The following is a 20,351-nucleotide window of genomic DNA, read 5'->3' on the forward strand; positions in this document are numbered from 1 at the left end:
CCTCAGGATAACGTGAGTATGTGCCGGACCGAACTCCAGGCAGGTGTTGCTGACAGAGAACGCTTGCAGGTCTCCAACCCTCTTGATGGAGGCTAACGCAATCAGGAGGGCCGTCTTCAGGGAGAGGGCCTTGAGCTCAACTGGATCAAGCGGCTCGAAGGGGGGACTCTAAAGGCCCGTGAGGACCACTGAGAGATCCCAAGAGGGGGAACCGGCTTGGCAGGGGAGGGTTCAGTCTCCGGGCGCCTTTTAAGGAACCTGATAATCAAGTCGTTCTTACCCAGGGACTTGCCATCTACTGCGTCATGGTGGGCCAAAATAGCAGCTACGTACACCTTCAAGGTGGAGGGGGACAGCCTCCCCTCCAGCCTCTCCTGCAGGAATGAAAGCACTGACCGAACTGCGCATCTCTGTGGGTCTTCAGCTCGGGAAGAACACCAATTTGCGAAGGAGTGCCACTTCAGGGCATAAAGTTGCCTAGTGGAGGGAGCTCTGGCTTGGTTGATCGTGTCTATGACTGCAGGTGGTAGATCCACTAGATCTTCCACGTCCCGTCCAGGGGCCAGACGTGGAGGTTTCCAGAGGTCTGGGCGCGGGTGCCAGAGGGTGCCCCATTCCTGAGAAAGAAGGTCCTTCCTCAGGGGAATTTTCCAGGGAGGTGCTGTCACAAGGAACGTAAGATCTGAGAACCAGGTACGGGTGGGCCAGTAAGGAGCCACAAAGGTGACCTGTTCCTTGTCCTCCCTGATCTTGCACAGCACCAGTGCAAGGAGGCTCACTGGGGGAAATGCGTACTTGCACAGCCCCCCGGGGCCAGCTGTGTGCCAGCACGTCTGTCCTGAGAGGAGCTTCTGTCAGTGAGTACCAGAGCGAGCAGTGGAAGTTGTCTTGGGAGGCAAAGAGATTTATCTGTGTTTTGCCGAATAGGTCCCAAATCAGCTGGACCACCTGGGGGTGGAGCCTCCACTCTCCGCTGGGCGAAACCTGTCGGTGGGGGTGATTGTCACACTGTATGTGCCGTGGCGCCATGCCCATCTCGGGACTCGAGCCTGTAGCCAGTGCTGAGCGGTCTCATATGCATCAACCCGAGTGGCGCAACCACGGCTGAGGATGCCGTATGCCCCAGGAGCCTCTGGAATTGTTTTAGAGGAAACGCCGTGCCGGGCTCGAAGAGAGCGAGGTACCTGAGCACTGACTGGGCACGCTTGTTGGTGAGGCACGACGTCATTGAGCATAGCGGACATCTGCTCGTCAGCCTCAGATTGGGCAAGCAGACCCGAAGGTGGCAGCCCAGACAAGTCATCAGCATCAGACACCGCTGTGACACTCTCCGATGCAAAGTCGAAATCGCCATCCAATTCCGGGGGCTCAAGGGAGAGTGCAGGCTGGCCGCGAGCTGCACTCATCCTAAGCTCAGATGGAAGCAAGCAAGCGTGCCAGGGGGCGGGTGGTTCGTGGGGATTTACCCGGCGAAACCGAGCCCATCGTCATCCCCAAATCGCCATCATCGCCAGCCGGGTCATCCTCAATCCAGTGGTAAGAAAGCCACGACTGCAATGTTGCCATGGCTATGTTCTCGCACTGAGAACATGAACCCATTCATGAAACGCTGCCTGTGTGTGATCGCAGCCCAGGCACGCGAGGCAGCTTTTATGACCGTCAGAAGTGAAGAGAAATCGACCGCATCCAGGAACTACACAGAGGCGGATCTTTAAAAAGACGCGTCCTGAAAAGGACATTCAACACCTGCTGTTTATTGCTCTTTTATGAGTGGGAACTCAAACTCTTTTAGAGGAAATAAACTCTTTTAGGAGGAGAAACACTCTTTCAAGCAATGAAAGTGCTGTCGAAGCGCCCAGGGTCGTGGACTGCACAGCGTGCAGAGAGAGAGAACGCCAGCTGGAAACGCGCCGTAGATCCAACAGCAGTGCTTCTTGACAACAGAGATGAGTGGAACAGTGGTGAACTCAGCTTTGCTGTTGCACAACCGTTCGGCTCCAAAGAAAAAATTCTGACTGACAGACGCTGCCCCGCTTTATACCCGTATGTCAAGGGCGGGGCATGCAAATTCTGTCTGGCAATTTGACATTGGCCTTTTCTCAAGTTCAGAGGTACATTTGGCGTCCCAAGAAGACCCCTTGTGTCACTTCATTCGACACAACGAGTGAGTGACAGAAGGGAAACACTTTTTTTCTGCTTTGCTATCACCAAATCATGAGTGCTCGAACTTTAGCAGGTTGCCGTAATTTAAAAAAAAAAAAATTTAAATGCAAGTATTGTTCTTTTTATTACTTCACATGAAGTAAGTAAACTATATTCTATGATGGTGGGGCAAATACCCATTTGTCAATGAAATGAAATTATGAGGGTGTTGCGGCACCATCATTTATCTTGTGATCAATATTTATAGTAATAAAAATACATCATTATGTCAGACTAAAAATATGATATTGGACCAAAATTGTAGTAGAAGTAAATTTTTGTAAATTAAAAATAGTAATAAATAATAATAAAAACAATAAAACCATGCTTTTCTGTGTGCTAATAAATGTAAATGTGTGCTGAAGAATGTTGATTTCACTAGTATTAAAAAAAGCATTCAGGCCTGTTGTAACAAAAATATAATCATGTGTAGAAGTAAAGATTGATCATATTTGATAAAGTACTATTAAAATGCACCATAGAAATAGAGTAGGCCTACTGTTTGAGAAAAGAAAACCATTATAATATTGTGGGGTTTTTTTAAAATTGTTTTTAGTATAGGCATATTCAGACATGTCTATAGTAATTAAAAAAACACTAATATTGGCCAATATCATAGTCACCGATGTGATATGCTTCCCTAATTTTGCTGTCCTTTATTTTCTTTTAGTTCAACACAAGCAGCAGTGTCCTGAAGACTGGATTTGACTTTTTGGACAACTGGTAGCACTTGGATATCCTGAAGGACCCATTCCAAGTTACAAAACCTTCAAGCACCACAAACCCAGCACTATAGAATATCTTCTATTTAAATCCTAATGCTTTAGTAGTTTATTTAGTGTGCATCAATATCTCTTAGACTCTTAGTTAAAATCATCTGTCTAATCCAAATTTGCTGGTTTGAAATTACTGAATGCTTGAGCTATGAACAAATGTTTAGATGGGAAAGATAACTGAGTATCTGTCTTTCCTTGTTTATTTCACTTTTATGCTTAGTATGTGCAATTTTGTAAGTTTGGAAGAAAGCTTTCACACTAATCAAACAAGCCAGGCTTTATGGTCAATCGAACTCTAGGCCACACCAAAACCTTAGCTTTGATCCTCATATCAAATCACTCACTAAGACTGCCTTCTTTCACCTCCGTAACATTGTTCGCCTCCAACCCTTTCTCTCTGCTAGTGATGCACAGATTTTGGTAAACTCCTTCATTATGTCCCGTCTTGAATACTGCAACACACTTTTCCTTGGTCTTCCTGTTAAATCACTTCAAAGGCTACAATATATTCAAAACTCGGCAGCCAGGCTGCTCACCCATACCAGACGATCAGCACACATCACACCCATTCTCCACCAACTCCACTGGTTACCAGTTCCGTCCCGGATCAAATACAAAGTACTACTACTCACCTTCAAAGCCCTCCACAACCTTGCTCCCCCCTACATCTGCGACCTCCTAACCCCGTACACTCCTTCCCGCTCACTGAGATCCTCTGATCAAAATCTCTTGGCTATCCCCCGCTCCAGACTTTCCACCCTGGGTGGCAGGTCCTTCAGTGCCTTGGCCCCCAAACTCTGGAACCGCCTCCCACAACCTCTTTGTGACTGTGCTTCTCTTCCCTTCTTTAAAGCACATCTTTTTGTTTAATGATCATTTCTCCACAACAAACTCATAGCTTCATACAGATAACTTGTCTTTGTTGTATTGTTTTGGTTTGTTTGCAGTTGTGTTTCATTGCCTTTATACTATGTAAAGCGACCTTGGGTTTGTGAAAGGCGCTATACAAAATAAACTTATTATTATTATTATTATTATTATCAAATATAACACCTCAGTTCTTCGCTGTTGAAGATGATGTAACAGTACATCCATCGAGAGTCAAATTATATTGTAGTGGCTTTATTTTACTCTGATAAGTGCAGTCTCTGTACAGTGATGGGGCCAATATCCTGGCTGAAATTCTTCAGTATATACTATTTCTCTGTAGAAATGAACATATTTGGGAGGATACTGCCTTTTCTAGTATTTTTGACATAAACGGGAGATTTGAAATTGGTCTATAATTAGCCAGTTCTCCAGGATCAAGTTGTGGCTTCTTAATAAGCAGTTTGTTTACTGCCTAAGCATAGCGAGGAGTTAATAATATTAAGAAGAGGTTCTGAAATTACAGGAGATACTTCTTTTAAGAGCTTAGTTGGTATAGGATCTAACAAACATGTTGTGGCTTTTGATGTTTCGATAAGTTTTGTTAGCTCTTCATAACCTATGACAGAGAAGGATTGAAGTTGCACGTGAGGAAATTTATTAGAAACTTTTTTCCGAGGTGCTATGACCGATGATTGCATAATTATTTCTTATTATTAAAATTTTATCTCTAAAGAATTTCATGAAGTCATTCCTCTTGTGCTGCGATGTAATATCTGGTTCTGTTGAAGATTTATTCCTAACCAATTTAGCCACAGTACTGAATAAACACCTAGGATTGTTGTGGTTATTTTCTATGATTTTACTAAAATATGCTGACCTGGCAACTTTTAGTGCCTGTCTGTTGCAGCACGAAATACTTCTAATTTTGTATTTTTCCACATGCACTCCATTTTCCGAGCTGCTCTCTTGAGAGCATGAGTGTGATCATTGTACCATGGTGCAGGGCTTATTTCTTAAATTTTCTTTAATAGAAGTGGGGCAACAATATCAAGAGTGCTAGAGAAGACTGCATTTATATTTTTTGTTATTTCATCAAGACACAGCAACGAGAGGACTGGGTCTGCCTCCTCCTGGGGCAGCTTGCTTGCAGGTTCAGACTCGAGTCCCTGAAGGGGGTAGTAGGAACCTTGGGCACGTTGCCCGGTCACGGCCTCAGGATAACGTGAGTATGTGCCGGACCGAACTCCAGGCAGGTGTTGCTGACAGAGAACGCTTGCAGGTCTCCAACCCTCTTGATGGAGGCTAACGCGATCAGGAGGGCCGTCTTCAGAGAGAGGGCCTTGAGCTCAACTGGATCAAGCGGCTCGAAGGGGGGACTCTAAAGGCCCGTGAGGACCACTGAGAGATCCCAAGAGGGGGAACCGGCTTGGCAGGGGAGGGTTCAGTCTCCGGGCGCCTTTTAAGGAACCTGATAATCAAGTCGTTCTTACCCAGGGACTTGCCATCTACTGCGTCATGGTGGGCCAAAATAGCAGCTACGTACACCTTCAAGGTGGAGGGGGACAGCCTCCCCTCCAGCCTCTCCTGCAGGAATGAAAGCACTGACCGAACTGCGCATCTCTGTGGGTCTTCAGCTCGGGAAGAACACCAATTTGCGAAGGAGTGCCACTTCAGGGCGTAAAGTTGCCTAGTGGAGGGAGCTCTGGCTTGGTTGATCGTGTCTATGACTGCAGGTGGTAGATCCACTAGATCTTCCACGTCCCGTCCAGGGGCCAGACGTGGAGGTTTCCAGAGGTCTGGGCGCGGGTGCCAGAGGGTGCCCCATTCCTGAGAAAGAAGGTCCTTCCTCAGGGGAATTTTCCAGGGAGGTGCTGTCACAAGGAACGTAAGATCTGAGAACCAGGTACGGGTGGGCCAGTAAGGAGCCACAAAGGTGACCTGTTCCTTGTCCTCCCTGATCTTGCACAGCACCAGTGCAAGGAGGCTCACTGGGGGAAATGCGTACTTGCACAGCCCCCCGGGGCCAGCTGTGTGCCAGCACGTCTGTCCTGAGAGGAGCTTCTGTCAGTGAGTACCAGAGCGAGCAGTGGAAGTTGTCTTGGGAGGCAAAGAGATTTATCTGTGTTTTGCCGAATAGGTCCCAAATCAGCTGGACCACCTGGGGGTGGAGCCTCCACTCTCCGCTGGGCTGAAACCTGTCGGTGGGGGTGATTGTCACACTGTATGTGCCGTGGCGCCATGCCCATCTCGGGACTCGAGCCTGTAGCCAGTGCTGAGCGGTCTCATATGCATCAACCCGAGTGGCGCAACCACGGCTGAGGATGCCGTATGCCCCAGGAGCCTCTGGAATTGTTTTAGAGGAAACGCCGTGCCGGGCTCGAAGAGAGCGAGGTACCTGAGCACTGACTGGGCACGCTTGTTGGTGAGGCACGACGTCATTGAGCATAGCGGACATCTGCTCGTCAGCCTCAGATTGGGCAAGCAGACCCGAAGGTGGCAGCCCAGACAAGTCATCAGCATCAGACACCGCTGTGACACTCTCCGATGCAAAGTCGAAATCGCCATCCAATTCCGGGGGCTCAAGGGAGAGTGCAGGCTGGCCGCGAGCTGCACTCATCCTAAGCTCAGATGGAAGCAAGCAAGCGTGCCAGGGGGCGGGTGGTTCGTGGGGATTTACCCGGCGAAACCGAGCCCATCGTCATCCCCAAATCGCCATCATCGCCAGCCGGGTCATCCTCAATCCAGTGGTAAGAAAGCCACGACTGCAATGTTGCCATGGCTATGTTCTCGCACTGAGAACATGAACCCATTCATGAAACGCTGCCTGTGTGTGATCGCAGCCCAGGCACGCGAGGCAGCTTTTATGACCATCAGAAGTGAAGAGAAATCGACCGCATCCAGGAACTACACAGAGGCGGATCTTTAAAAAGACGCGTCCTGAAAAGGACATTCAACACCTGCTGTTTATTGCTCTTTTATGAGTGGGAACTCAAACTCTTTTAGAGGAAATAAACTCTTTTTAGGAGGAGAAACACTCTTTCAAGCAATGAAAGTGCTGTCGAAGCGCCCAGGGTCGTGGACTGCACAGCGTGCAGAGAGAGAGAACGCCAGCTGGAAACGCGCCGTAGATCCAACAGCAGTGCTTCTTGACAACAGAGATGAGTGGAACAGTGGTGAACTCAGCTTTGCTGTTGCACAACCGTTCGGCTCCAAAGAAAAAATTCTGACTGACAGACGCTGCCCCGCTTTATACCCGTATGTCAAGGGCGGGGCATGCAAATTCTGTCTGGCAATTTGACATTGGCCTTTTCTCAAGTTCAGAGGTACATTTGGCGTCCCAAGAAGACCCCTTGTGTCACTTCATTCGACACAACGAGTGAGTGACAGAAGGGAAACACTTTTTTCTGCTTTGCTATCACCAAATCATGAGTGCTCGAACTTTAGCAGGTTGCCGTAATTTAAAAAAAAAAAATTTAAATGCAAGTATTGTTCTTTTTATTACTTCACATGAAGTAAGTAAACTATATTCTATGATGGTGGGGCAAATACCCATTTGTCAATGAAATGAAATTATGAGGGTGTTATGGCACCATCATTTATCTTGTGATCAATATTTATAGTAATAAAAATACATCATTATGTCAGACTAAAAATATGATATTGGACCAAAATTGTAGTAGAAGTAAATTTTTGTAAATTAAAAATAGTAATAAATAATAATAAAAACAATAAAACCATGCTTTTCTGTGTGCTAATAAATGTAAATGTGTGCTGAAGAATGTTGATTTCACTAGTATTAAAAAAAGCATTCAGGCCTGTTGTAACAAAAATATAATCATGTGTAGAAGTAAAGATTGATCATATTTGATAAAGTACTATTAAAATGCACCATAGAAATAGAGTAGGCCTACTGTTTGAGAAAAGAAAACCATTATAATATTGTGGGTTTTTTTTTAAATTGTTTTTAGTATAGGCATATTCAGACATGTCTATAGTAATTAAAAAAACACTAATATTGGCCAATATCATAGTCACCGATGTGATATGCTTCCCTAATTTTGCTGTCCTTTATTTTCTTTTAGTTCAACACAAGCAGCAGTGTCCTGAAGACTGGATTTGACTTTTTGGACAACTGGTAGCACTTGGATATCCTGAAGGACCCATTCCAAGTTACAAAACCTTCAAGCACCACAAACCCAGCACTATAGAATATCTTCTATTTAAATCCTAATGCTTTAGTAGTTTATTTAGTGTGCATCAATATCTCTTAGACTCTTAGTTAAAATCATCTGTCTAATCCAAATTTGCTGGTTTGAAATTACTGAATGCTTGAGCTATGAACAAATGTTTAGATGGGAAAGATAACTGAGTATCTGTCTTTCCTTGTTTATTTCACTTTTATGCTTAGTATGTGCAATTTTGTAAGTTTGGAAGAAAGCTTTCACACTAATCAAACAAGCCAGGCTTTATGGTCAATCGAACTCTAGGCCACACCAAAACCTTTAGACTTTATTCATTAAAGCCTGACACTAAATGCTTAAAGGTGCTGTAAGGGATTTTTTTTTAATTTAAATGATATGCAGAAAATGCCTCTATTACCTTTCTGATATCACTAAAATAGCTGCCATGAAATATAGCATCTGTCTCTTTAACATGCCTAGGCTTTGTAAACAGCAGGGAAAATAAATTCACTGGGCTATGGTCAGATCCTATGTTTAGCCAATCAGAGGTTTGAGAGCATCCAAAAAGTTGAAGTTCCTCTGCTTTATGCAAATGAGAAATGAAAACCGTTGGGAGCCTGCCAATCACTGTGAGCTGAAAGCAGTGCCGTCTGTCATAAGCACTTCAATATATGAGGATAATGCTAAAGTTTCTGCTGGATTCAGTGCTATGATCAAAACAGACGTCAAATGATGATTGCAACCATTCATAGTGACGATACTGTAGCTGGGTGAACAAAAGTGATACTTCAAACAGACTTGAAAAATTAAGACTGCATGTATTCATTGTGACACTAATGTAGCTGGATCAACAAGTATTGATACTTAGGGCAATCAGAAATAAAGTTAGCATCTTCTGACTGTAATTGCGTATTTATGTGTGTTTATATATATACGTATATATATATATATATATATATATATATATATATATATATATATATATATATATATATATATATATATATATTAGGGCTGTCGATTTAACGCGTTCATTCAGTGTGATTAATTTTATAAAAAAATAACGCGTTTAAAAAAATTTTACGTAGTAAAAGTAGTATGGGATGTATGCTATTGCGAACACAGCCATCTTAGCTGAAACACAGCCCAAAGCGGCAGCTCTTTGGCGTGAGTGGCGTTGAGCAGATTTCTTTCATGCCCATGGAAACATACGGAAACATACGGTTCATCTGTGATTCACCTCTCATAATCCTGTTTCCTTTTGGTGTCAAAAGGCTTTGAGTCTGGTGGAAGTTCCAGAATGGATCAAATCACTTGCAGCACCTTTAAGTGTGAAAGCCACATCACTCTCACTGCATTACACCAAATATTATTATAATCTAAACCAGTGTTTCCCAACCACTGTGCAGTGTGCTGTGAAAAATTGTCAGGTGCACTGTGGAAAATGATCAAATTCCACAAAATAAATAAATGCATGAAGAAAATTATAATTTCAGGGATCCAAACTCCTCACCTTTCGGAGAAATTCGCCATTTTTAAACCATAATCAGTCACTTTGTGATTGTGAAGAGCAATGATTAATATACAAAAGTGAGTGAAATTTATACGCTGTTACAGGACGGAGGGCGGGTCCGTAAACGATCACTCTCTCGTCGCACCACCATCCGCAATCAGCCTTTATCCCTCTCAGAGGCTTATTTAGCCTGATAAGGGACCGGGTGTGTATAATCACGACCCGCCCTCCACCTTGTCACATACGCGTTAAGGGTCTTTCACGTGACTTGCGTCAACACTGCAGAATACATAGAATTCTATGATGTGACGTCACTTTACACCAAAGTGTTTTTCACACACAGGTTTTTGCTTCACCAATAATGTCTTTGAGAGTACTAAGCAACAAGAAATATTTAAAAACTGTCCGTATTTGTGAAGAGACATTGAATGTCTCATCATTGCTTTTAATTAAATATTACCTTGTCGTTTACGAATATCAGAGACCTCAGTTATTGAACTAATTTAAATTCACCAAGAAAACACTTAGACCTAAACATAAACGAGTCCTTTTATTATTTTCTGCTATCAAAGCAACTGCACACCTCCCACTTTTTTACGTGGCACTCATAAAATTGCCCTTCTGTGATGCTTTCTGCAGCTCTTGTCATGTGGAGGGCAATGCGCTGGCGTTGAACGGAGCGTTGCCGCCTCGACTCAACTCAACTCATATGAAATGCGCTTTACAATGAGAAAGATCATTTACTGAATCTCAAAATTATTATTTGTCTATTATTGTGGTCTTTTCTGAAAATGGCTTTTATCAGAAAAGACCACAATAATAGACAAATAATAATAATTTCAATAGCAGTTTAAATAGGCTACTGTAGGAAAATGGTACCATAGATATGCTTTGTGTCAGAAGCTAGCCTCACCAAAATACTCTTTATGTTGCAGTTAATTCTGCACAATTGTAAACATGAATATACTTGAATCACTAAAATAGCTGGAATTGGTACTTTTAGCTTGTTCTTTAAAATAAACATCCCCAGAAAATATGTTTGTGGACCAGTGATTGTCTTTTCCTTTTTCATTGCCCCCCCTGGTGGCTGAAACGGGTAATTGCATTTTTTCAACAACAAAAAATATTGCATTGTTTAAAAAAAGATATTATAAATATTTTAAATAACACAAAACAACTAAATGGTGGTAGGTAATACATCTGATTTTATATACTGCTTTAGTAAAAAAAACAAAATTCAGGGTGATGTGATAGGCTAACGTAAATCCAGCGATTCTCAGCTAGCATGTACAGGTCCTTCTCAAAAAATTAGCATATTGTGATAAAGGTCATTATTTTCCATAATGTAATGATAAAAATTAAACTTTCATATATTTTAGATTCATTGCACACCGACTGAAATATTTCAGGTCTTTTATTGTTTTAATACTGATGATTTTGGCATACAGCTCATGAAAACCCAAAATTCCTATCTCAAAAAATTAGCATATTTCATCCGACCAGTAAAAGAAGTGTTTTTAATACCAAAAAAAAGTCAACCTTCAAATAATTATGTTCAGTTATGCAACTGAATATATACTTGGTCGGGTATCCTTTTGCAGAAATGACTGCTTCAATGCGGCGTGGCATGGAGGCAATCAGCCTGTGGCACTGCTGAGGTGTTATGGAGGCCCAGGATGCTTCGATAGCGGCCTTAAGCTCATCCAGAGTGTTGGGTCTTGCGTCTCTCAACTTTCTCTTCACAATATCCCACAGATTCTCTACGGGGTTCAGGTCAGGAGAGTTGGCAGGCCAATTGAGCACAGTAATACCATGGTCAGTAAACCATTTACCAGTGGTTTTGGCACTGTGAGCAGGTGCCAGGTCGTGCTGAAAAATGAAATCTTCATCTCCATAAAGCTTTTCAGCAGATGGAAGCATGAAGTGCTCCAAAATCTCCTGATAGCTAGCTGCATTGACCCTGCCCTTGATAAAACACAGTGGACCAACACCAGCAGCTGACATGGCACCCCAGACCATCACTGACTGTGGATACTTGACACTGGACTTCAGGCATTTTGGCATTTCCTTCTCCCCAGTCTTCCTCCAGACTCTGGCACCTTGATTTCCGAATGACATGCAAAATTTGCTTTCATCCGACAAAAGTACTTTGGACCACTGAGCAACAGTCCAGTGCTGCTTCTCTGTAGCCCAGCTTCTGCCGCTGTTTCTGGTTCAAAAGTGGCTTGACCTGGGGAATGCGGGGATGTTTCTACTCCAGACTCAGTCCACTGCTTCAGCAGGTCCCCCAAGGTCTGGAATCGGTCCTTCTCCACAATCTTCCTCAGGGTCCGGTCACCTCTTCTCGTTGTGCAGCGTTTTTTGCCACACGTTTTCCTTCCCACAGACTTCCCACTGAGGTGCCTTGATACAGCACTCTGGGAACAGCCTATTTGTTCAGAAATTTCTTTCTGTGTCTTACCCTCTTGCTTGAGGGTGTCAATGATGGCCTTCTGGACAGCAGTCAGGTCGGCAGTCTTACCCATGATTGCGGTTTTGAGTAATGAAACAGGCTGGGAGTTTTTAAAAGCCTCAGGAATCATTTGCAGGTGTTTAGAGTTAATTAGTTGATTCAGATGATTAGGTTAATAGCTCGTTTAGAGACCCTTTTCATGATATGCTAATTTTTTGAGATAGGAGTTTTCATGAGCTGTATGCCAAAATCATCAGTATTAAAACAATAAAAGATCTGAAATATTTTAGTTGGTGTGCAATGAATCTAAAATATATGAAAGTTTAATTTTTATCATTACATTATGGAAAATAATGACATTTATCACAATATGCTAATTTTTTGAGAAGGACCTGTAATAGCGCAGTTATCTGGTTGGACTCGTTACAACAAAATATGGACATAAGGAGATTTTTAAAACGTCGAGCTCCAAATGACACAAATAGTCAGTCATCTAAGGATACAACACAAACAACAGTAACCGATGACGATATGCAAACAGACACTGCTGTGAAATTGGAGGGAACACCGAGCAGCTCTGGATCAGCAGCAGCAACCGCTAGCAGTCCTGACGTTCACTCCATGCCCACAGATGCGCTAGCTGCAGGTAACACTAACAAAGATGATCTTGGAGAAAAACACAGCTGTCCCAAGCAACCTGCTCTGCCCCAATTCCCCTCAAAATGTTTTGGAAGTACATCGTTTTCCACTTACTTGTACAAGAATTACCCTTGGCTTGAGTATTCTGTTAGAAATGATTCAGTCTACTGTTTTGCTTGTCGCCATTTCCAGACTGAAAGCTGCATTGAGGACACATTTAGAAAGGGCATGAGTGACTGGAAAAAACTGAGCAGTAAACTAGAGAAACATGGGAAAAGCCAGGCCCATCTGAACTGTATGATTAAGTGGAATAACTTCCAAGCAGCCAGCTCATCCTCAAATGGATCTATTGCAGCTAAACTTTCTAAAAGCCATAAAACTACAGTAGAAAAGAACAGAGGTTATCTATGCAAAGTAGTTGATGTTGTGAGGCTACTGTCTAAACTTGGATTGCCCTTTTGTGGACACAAGGAGGGAGAAGAGTCAGAATCGTGTGTCAATTTCCTCGAGGTTTGCCGTTTTTTATCGAAATATGATGCTGTTTTTGAAAACATGCAATCCAATTATTTTAATGCCACAAGCCCAGATTTTCAAAACTAAATAATTGACATCTGTGCACACATGCTTTACAACAACATTGCTGAAAAGGTGCAGGAAACTGGATTTTTCTCCATAATTGCGGACGAGGCTAGGTCCTCCAAAACTTAGCAGCTGTCAGTGTGCATACGATATGCCAAGGAATTGGAAATCAAGGAGCGTTTTTTGTGTTTCATGGACTGTCCTGCATCTTGCAACGTGGCTGGGATTGTGGAGGCCATCTACAAAGGGCTTGATATGTGTGGTGTTAAAAACATCTCAGTTGTGGCACAGAGTTATGACGGTGCGTCTGTCAGGTCAGGTCATGTGTCTGGTGTGCAGCAGCGCATCAAAGCGACTCACCCATACGCAGCCTACATACACTGCTTAGCGCACAAATTAAATTTAGTGCTTGTGGAGTGCTGTTCCGTGAACCGATGTGTGAAATCATTCCTGAGCATTATTGACAATGTGTATTCACTGTTTTCGGAACCGTCAAACCACCAGAGATTTATTGAAATCCAAAAATCCTTGAACGTGAAAGTAACTGAAGTAGTTCAGCCCAGTGACACGAGATGGGCATGCAAGTGGAGATGTGTGAAATCAGTGAAAAGTCACTACTCTGCGATTACGGAGTGTTTGAGAGAAATTAGTGAAGAGGGAGAGAAGTGGTCAGCGCAAGCCAGTGGTATCCATGACTTCATGTCGCAAATGTCATTCATTACAAGCCTTGTTGTGTTTGAGGAGCTACTGCGTGTGATCCACGTTACGCACAAGGCACTACAGTCATCCAACTGCACACTGTCCGAAGCTGCAGCCCTTACTGACAGCCTGAAAGCACACTTCGCGTCTAAAAGGCAGGCAGACTCCTGGAGCGATGTGTGGAAGTCAGTCAAACAGTTCTGCCTGGACAACAACATTGCCATGCCCGAAGAAAACACTGATCGTCAGATTCACGTCTCCACAGGCCCCGCCGCACCCAAAATGAAACGTGTTTCAAATCCGCCCACCTCCCTTGATGGTTTCTTGATTACCAGTACTTTAGGGCAAAGGGAAACAACCCACGAAGAAACAGCAGAGAGTCCTGGCTATCAGCAGAAACTATATTTCCCCGTGCTGGACACTCTCATCAATGAGCTGGAAAGGAAGTTCTCCGGAGAGTCCATGGAGCTTGCACGCGCGTGTGCCGCAGTTTTGACATGCGACGAAAATGGAATTGATCCACTATTACAAAAATACACTCCTCTGGCACTAAAAGTTAACCCCCTTCTTGTTGCAGCCGAGATGAAGCTTGTCAAAGCCTCTGCTAACGCACCAATTTCAATTGAGCATCTTAAAAAAGCTGTAAAAAAAAAACCAAATACCTACCCAAATCTCGATAAACTTTTACAGTTATCGCTCACTCTGCCGATTGGATCATCTACCTCTGAGAGAAGCTTCTCTGCGAGCATTATTGACAATGTGTATTCACTGTTTTCGGAACCGTCAAACCACCAGAGATTTATTGAAATCCAAAAATCCTTGAACGTGAAAGTAACTGAAGTAGTTCAGCCCAGTGACACGAGATGGGCATGCAAGTGGAGATGTGTGAAATCAGTGAAAAGTCACTACTCTGCGATTACGGAGTGTTTGAGAGAAATTAGTGAAGAGGGAGAGAAGTGGTCAAACTTTTACAGTTATCGCTCACTCTGCCGATTGGATCATCTACCTCTGAGAGAAGCTTCTCTGCGATGAGGAGGATAAGGAACTGGCTGCGGTTGATGATGGGAGCAGCCAGGTTTTCTTCTCTTGCGGTCCTTCATATCGAAAGCAACATTATGGCCAAGCTCTCACCTGAAACCATTATCGACGCATATGCAGGACGCAAAAAACGAAAATTACTGTTGCACTAGTCTGGGCAATATCTAGGTCTTAAGTTTTATTTCTCTGCCAAATAACTGCTTAAGCTGGAGAAACTCAACACACTGCTTTCAATATGCTGTTCAATATGTTTCAAATGTGGAGAGTAGGCTATTGTGTGACTGTTCATTTTTCCCGTGTCTCAAAATGTTTTAAATGTTTCATTAATATTTTAACAGTGCAAAAGTGGTCCACATTTCATTGATTCTAATTGTGTCCGAAGTTCGAGCGAAGATGCGATCGCGAAGTCAAGTGGCTGTTTATGCGAAGTTCTACCGGTTTACAAATATGATTGTATTGTAGGCCTACTGTTTTTTCTTGGGTTAAAAATAAATATGTGTTTATTTAGCATGTTTGTTTTGTCCATATGTGCTAGTGCTGAGTTCCCCAATTGATAGGCCATGCAGGTCCCAGCTGCTACAATTATTTTATTTTTTTTTGCCCCCCCTGGCTCGAATGTCAAACTCCGCCTATGGCAGCGCAGCAATTTTGTATCTCAGCCTCAAATGGGAACGCTGATGCACATGGCATACAAAATTGGAAAACGCTTTATCGATCCACTAAGTATTATTATATTACAGTATTAATGGCTGGTTTGTTGGAGTTTCTGCAAGTAGAAGCAAACTGGACAAAAGTACCCCTGGACACAGAGTCATGTTCACAAGGTTCCACGTTGACACAATGAGTGCTTTTACGGACAAAATAGTTGAGTGACCCCAAATATTTTAAAGATATTTAGATTTTAGTTTGAGGCACATAGCAGAAAGTAAATCAAATATCCACGAGCATAACCGTATCTTCTGCTTTGTTCACTTAGTTATTTTTGTAAAATATTCTGTAGTGAGGTTTCGTGTCCTGTTCTTGCATTTATGCTATTTTCCTGTATGTTTTCTGTGCAATCCCTCGCGGAGACTGCCGTGCCATAACATAAATTGTTTATTTACTCGTGTCTGTCTTTTATTATGGTATATCCTGAATAACCATGCCCCTAAACAGCATGGATTGGAAAAAAACAATTGTGATTGATCACGTTGATCACATGTCAGTTAGAGCCTAGAGGACATTTCCTGTCTAATGGCACTTTTCCACTGCATGTTACGGTTTGACTCGACTCTGCTCACTTTACTTTTCTGAGCTTGCTTTTTGCTATTGCCATAGATAGCGTCCATTTGGTTGAACCACTTCCACTTTCTTCTGTTTTAACCACTCCGGCTGTTGTGGTCCTTGCTGGTTCTGTAGTCGTTTTTTAAGTTTTTTTTCATTACACTGTTGGTAGGTCCGGTGGTAGCCGTGTGCGGCCCACAGCTGATACACTTCCTTAAAGAATTTTTTGTTTCACGTCATTTCATTCTTTGTAATGAGAGGAACTTCTGCACCTCGTTTATTGACCACGGCATGGTTTTGTGCACAGCCATTTCTTTTTACAATTCGTAAGTCACGTGAACAAATGATACTGCTATCGCTGTTGCTAACTTTAAAACTAGCGGGTTGATGCTCCATGTAGCAAATCCAGTGACGCTGGTGGTGACGATTCTCTGTGGTGATCTCTCAGTGATCTGCAGGGTTGTGATGTCACATATACAGTAGTATAGGCTTGGCTCGTTTTGAACTTCGACCGAGGTGATACTAAAAAAAATAACAGGTACCAGGTACTCTCCACAGTAGAAACCCCCAAAAAGCAATCAGAGTTGAATCGAGCTGAACCGTACAGTGGAAAAGCCCCATAAGTGGGAAGTTCTTGGCCAAAGTACCTTTGCCGTTTAAGTCAAAGTTATATCTACGGCAGACCAGCAAATTTGTATACCCAAAAAAAAAAAAAAAAGAAATGATCTAAACATCACAGTTTTTGGATTAAAGTAATAAATTTCAAAGCTGCATGGTTTTCAAAGTAATTTTGCATTCTCAAAGCATGACTTCACATGTTTTTACTATTAAACTAGATGTTTTACTCGGGTATAGTAGCTAACAATAAGCATGTCAACAGTTTAACTAACTATAACTTGCTCAGCAAAATTCTCTTTAAACTTTGGATTAGCCAAACAGTTGTTGTGACCTGAAAAAGAATCATACATTGCTAGAAGCTTTTGTAGAGTATGTTTCAAGGATAGGAAACATTTTGGAGCTTTATAGTTAGATATATTTTTCATTAACACTAAATATGTGGCCTGGAGCATTTATACATTCATAAATCTGTTGTGCAAGAAGAATAAAATAAAAGTGAACTAACTGTATTTGTTTGTCTCTTTTTTTTAATTGGCTGGTAGGGAGCAGCAAAGCACTAATTAAAAACAACTGAAGCAAAGATGGAGCTCAACTCATAAATCTGATGACAGTTTTACCCTCCTTGACAAATATTTCAAGAGGTCACACTGCCTGTTATGTTTAGTTACAAAAAATATTACCATTGGATGTGTGCTTAAATAACTGCTCACATACTGTATGTGGCATTTTCAAAATGCTACCAACATGCTCTCTTTAAAGAGGATTGATTCCCGGGGCTAGTTTTTGGAAGGAGTTTTGGGATTGTTGTTATTGCTCCACGTTTTGAAAAAGATATTGTTCGTTTCAGTTGGACAGCTGCCCCATAGTTTTCCAAGAAGTTATTGAACATTCAAAATTTAGATTTTTTTAAAAGTGCAGTATTTTACACAGGACGTTTCTTCAGACATAATGTTACGGTTCCTGGCTGGCTATTTATAGATCTGAATTATTTTGAAGGAGTTTTCAGCCAGTCAATGGGAGGAGACTCACATACATACAACATATATCTACACTGTAAAAAAACTTCAGTAATTTTAACAGTAAAATACTGTCAAAATGCTACAGAAATAAAATGTTAATTGATTAACAAATATTAACTGTAAAATATACAGTAATATGTTTTAAAAGACAATACAGTAGTTTTTACAATAAAATGATGTAAAAATTTAATTATTTAAATGTAAAAAGTAAGATTTTCCTGTATAATTAATGGTAAAAAAAGAACAAGAGAGTACATGTACTTTTTTACAGTAAATTATTGTTAAAATTACAGTAAAAAAAAACAGTAATTGGGCATTCCCTGCGTGATCCATTACATTTCATTATATTTTATACATTTACATTTATTCATTTGGCAGACACTTTTATCCAAAGCGACTTACAAAAGAGGAAAACATAAGCGAATCATCTTAAGGAGACAGTGGTACAAAAAGTGCCATACTACAAAGTTTCACTATCATCAGAATAGCATACAAAACAGATTTAAGAGCAACAAGAATTGTACATTTTATTTTATTTTTTTTAGTGACTGGTAAAGTACTTTTGCAAAAGATGTGTTTTTAGCCGTTTTTTGAAGATAGAGAGTGAGTCAGCTTCACGGATTGAGTTGGGAAGGTCATTCCACCTTGATGAAACTGAAAGTCCGGGAAAGTGTTTTGGTGCCTCTTTGTTTTGGTACAACAAGGCGACGTTCTTTAGCTGACCGCAGGCTTCTGGTGGGAACGTAGCTCTGCATAAATGTTTTTAGGTATGCTGGAGCAGACCCAGTGACTGTTTTGTATGCCAGCATCAGGGTCTTGAATTTAGTACGTGCATGAACCGGCAGCCAGTGGAGAGAGACAAAGAGTGGTGTAACGTGCTCTCTTGGGTTCATTAAAGACCAGACGTGTTGCTGCATTCTGGATCATTTGGAGAGGTCTAATAGCACATGCAGGAAGGCCTGCAATGAGAGCGTTACAGTAGTCCAGTCTAGTTATGACAAGTGACTGAATGAGCAGTTGTGTGGCATGTACAGAAAGGAAAGGTCTTATCTTCCTGATATTGTAGAGTGTAAATCTACATGATCTTGCAGTCTTTGAGATGCGGTCTGTGAAATTTAGCTCATCATCAATGGTTAGCCCTAGATTTCTGACCGTTTTGGAAGGCGAAACTGTAGTTGGACCCAGCTGCACGGTGATGTTGTGTTCAACAGCAGGGTTGGCTGGAAAGACAAGGAGTTCAGTCTTGGGTGGGTTGAGTTGCAGGTGGTGTTCCTTCATCCAGGCTGAGATGTCTGCCAGACAGGCAGCGATTTGAGCGGTCACTGTGGTGTCATTGGGCTGGAAAGACAAGTAGAGTTGCGTGTCATCAGCGTAGCAGCGGTAAGAGAAACCATGTGACTGGATGATGGGTCCCAGTGATGTTGTGTATATGGAGAAGAGAAGTGGCCCAAGCACTGATCCCTGAGGTACCCCAGTAAGTAACTGATGTGGCTTGGATACCTCCCCTCTCCAGGCTACCTCAAAGGACCTTTCTGAGAGATAGGAGTTGAACCAGCCAATTTCTGGAAATAGTTATTTTTCATCATATTTTTAATATCAGTTATGTACATTGGGGTGTTCTATGTTATATTTTATGTAATTTAGTTAATGTTTACTGCATTATTTAAATCTCTCATGTGTTACCATGATGGTGTTTAGTGTTTGTGTGAGTGATACCGAGCACTGTCTCTATTTATATATTGGTCATTGCTCCTGGAAGAGCCACTACTGATGAACTTTGTCATCATGTGACCTTCTGAAATAACTGCGGTGATTAACAAAATACCTTATAAAGTAAACAACAGATGTTTACAGTTTCAGAAGGCATGTTTGTGAATTTTTACTTTAAATTTAACAGAATTTTATTATTTTTTTTACAATGCCAAATTACAACCATTTTAAACTGTAAAATGTACAGGTTGTTCTGTAAAGTGGTTTACATTTTAACAGTATTTTTTTTTTTTAATAATTATTCTGGCAACCACACCTGCCAATTTTTTTTTTGTAAAAACAACAGGATTTTTTTTACAAGTGTATGGATTTAGTTTATTAACAAGCTATTACTTAAAGGATATGTAGCTGGATCTGCTTTCCTGATGGTATAATGTTCTATCTAGACAGAGCCATGTGGGAGGCGTCTACTGTCTATTGAACAATATGTTTCCAAGTCACAGTAGCATTACAACCTGACAATTGTAAGGCATTTATTAAATATTCACTTGAAATGAAGTGAATGCTGTGTCAGTAAAACTTGTGTTAGCGTGAATAATGTAAGGGAGGTAGGAGAAAAATGTCGTGTTTTAGAAAAAAATAAAAACTTTTGGACAAGGTGAAAAAGAAACAGCTTGCTGACTGCTGCAGAAAGGAAAGGGGGAGGCAAAACAAACAGAGGTGAAGGAGGAGAGAGAGTTCCTGAGATAAGGTTTAAAGAAATGTAAAAGGAGGCGAGAAGGTTGCTCTTGA

The 20,351-nt window shown here is 41.9% G+C and overlaps 2 protein-coding genes across 5 annotated transcripts in view; one reads left to right on the forward strand and one right to left on the reverse strand.

The window, feature by feature from the left end:
- The window catches only part of LOC127621786 (uncharacterized protein C1orf198 homolog), a 28,041-nt gene extending 19,108 nt beyond the window's left edge, over nucleotides 1–8,933 (forward strand). Inside the window, exons 4-5 of one of the 3 annotated variants that reach the window (XM_052095515.1) lie at nucleotides 2,873–2,959; nucleotides 7,931–8,933. In XM_052095515.1, coding sequence (XP_051951475.1) covers nucleotides 2,873–2,929 — 57 coding nt within the window. In that variant the 3' untranslated portion in view covers nucleotides 2,930–2,959; nucleotides 7,931–8,933. Of the gene's footprint in view, nucleotides 1–2,872; nucleotides 6,025–7,930 lie in introns of those variants that run through there. The other 2 variants (XM_052095514.1, XM_052095513.1) reach the window with 2 other exon arrangements.
- LOC127621788 (interactor protein for cytohesin exchange factors 1-like) overlaps nucleotides 1–20,351 on the reverse strand; it is a 188,070-nt gene that overhangs the window by 93,947 nt on the left and 73,772 nt on the right. The window lies entirely within an intron of this gene.

Source organism: Xyrauchen texanus, chromosome 28 (assembly GCF_025860055.1).
Source record: "Xyrauchen texanus isolate HMW12.3.18 chromosome 28, RBS_HiC_50CHRs, whole genome shotgun sequence".
Taxonomy (NCBI): domain Eukaryota; kingdom Metazoa; phylum Chordata; class Actinopteri; order Cypriniformes; family Catostomidae; genus Xyrauchen; species Xyrauchen texanus.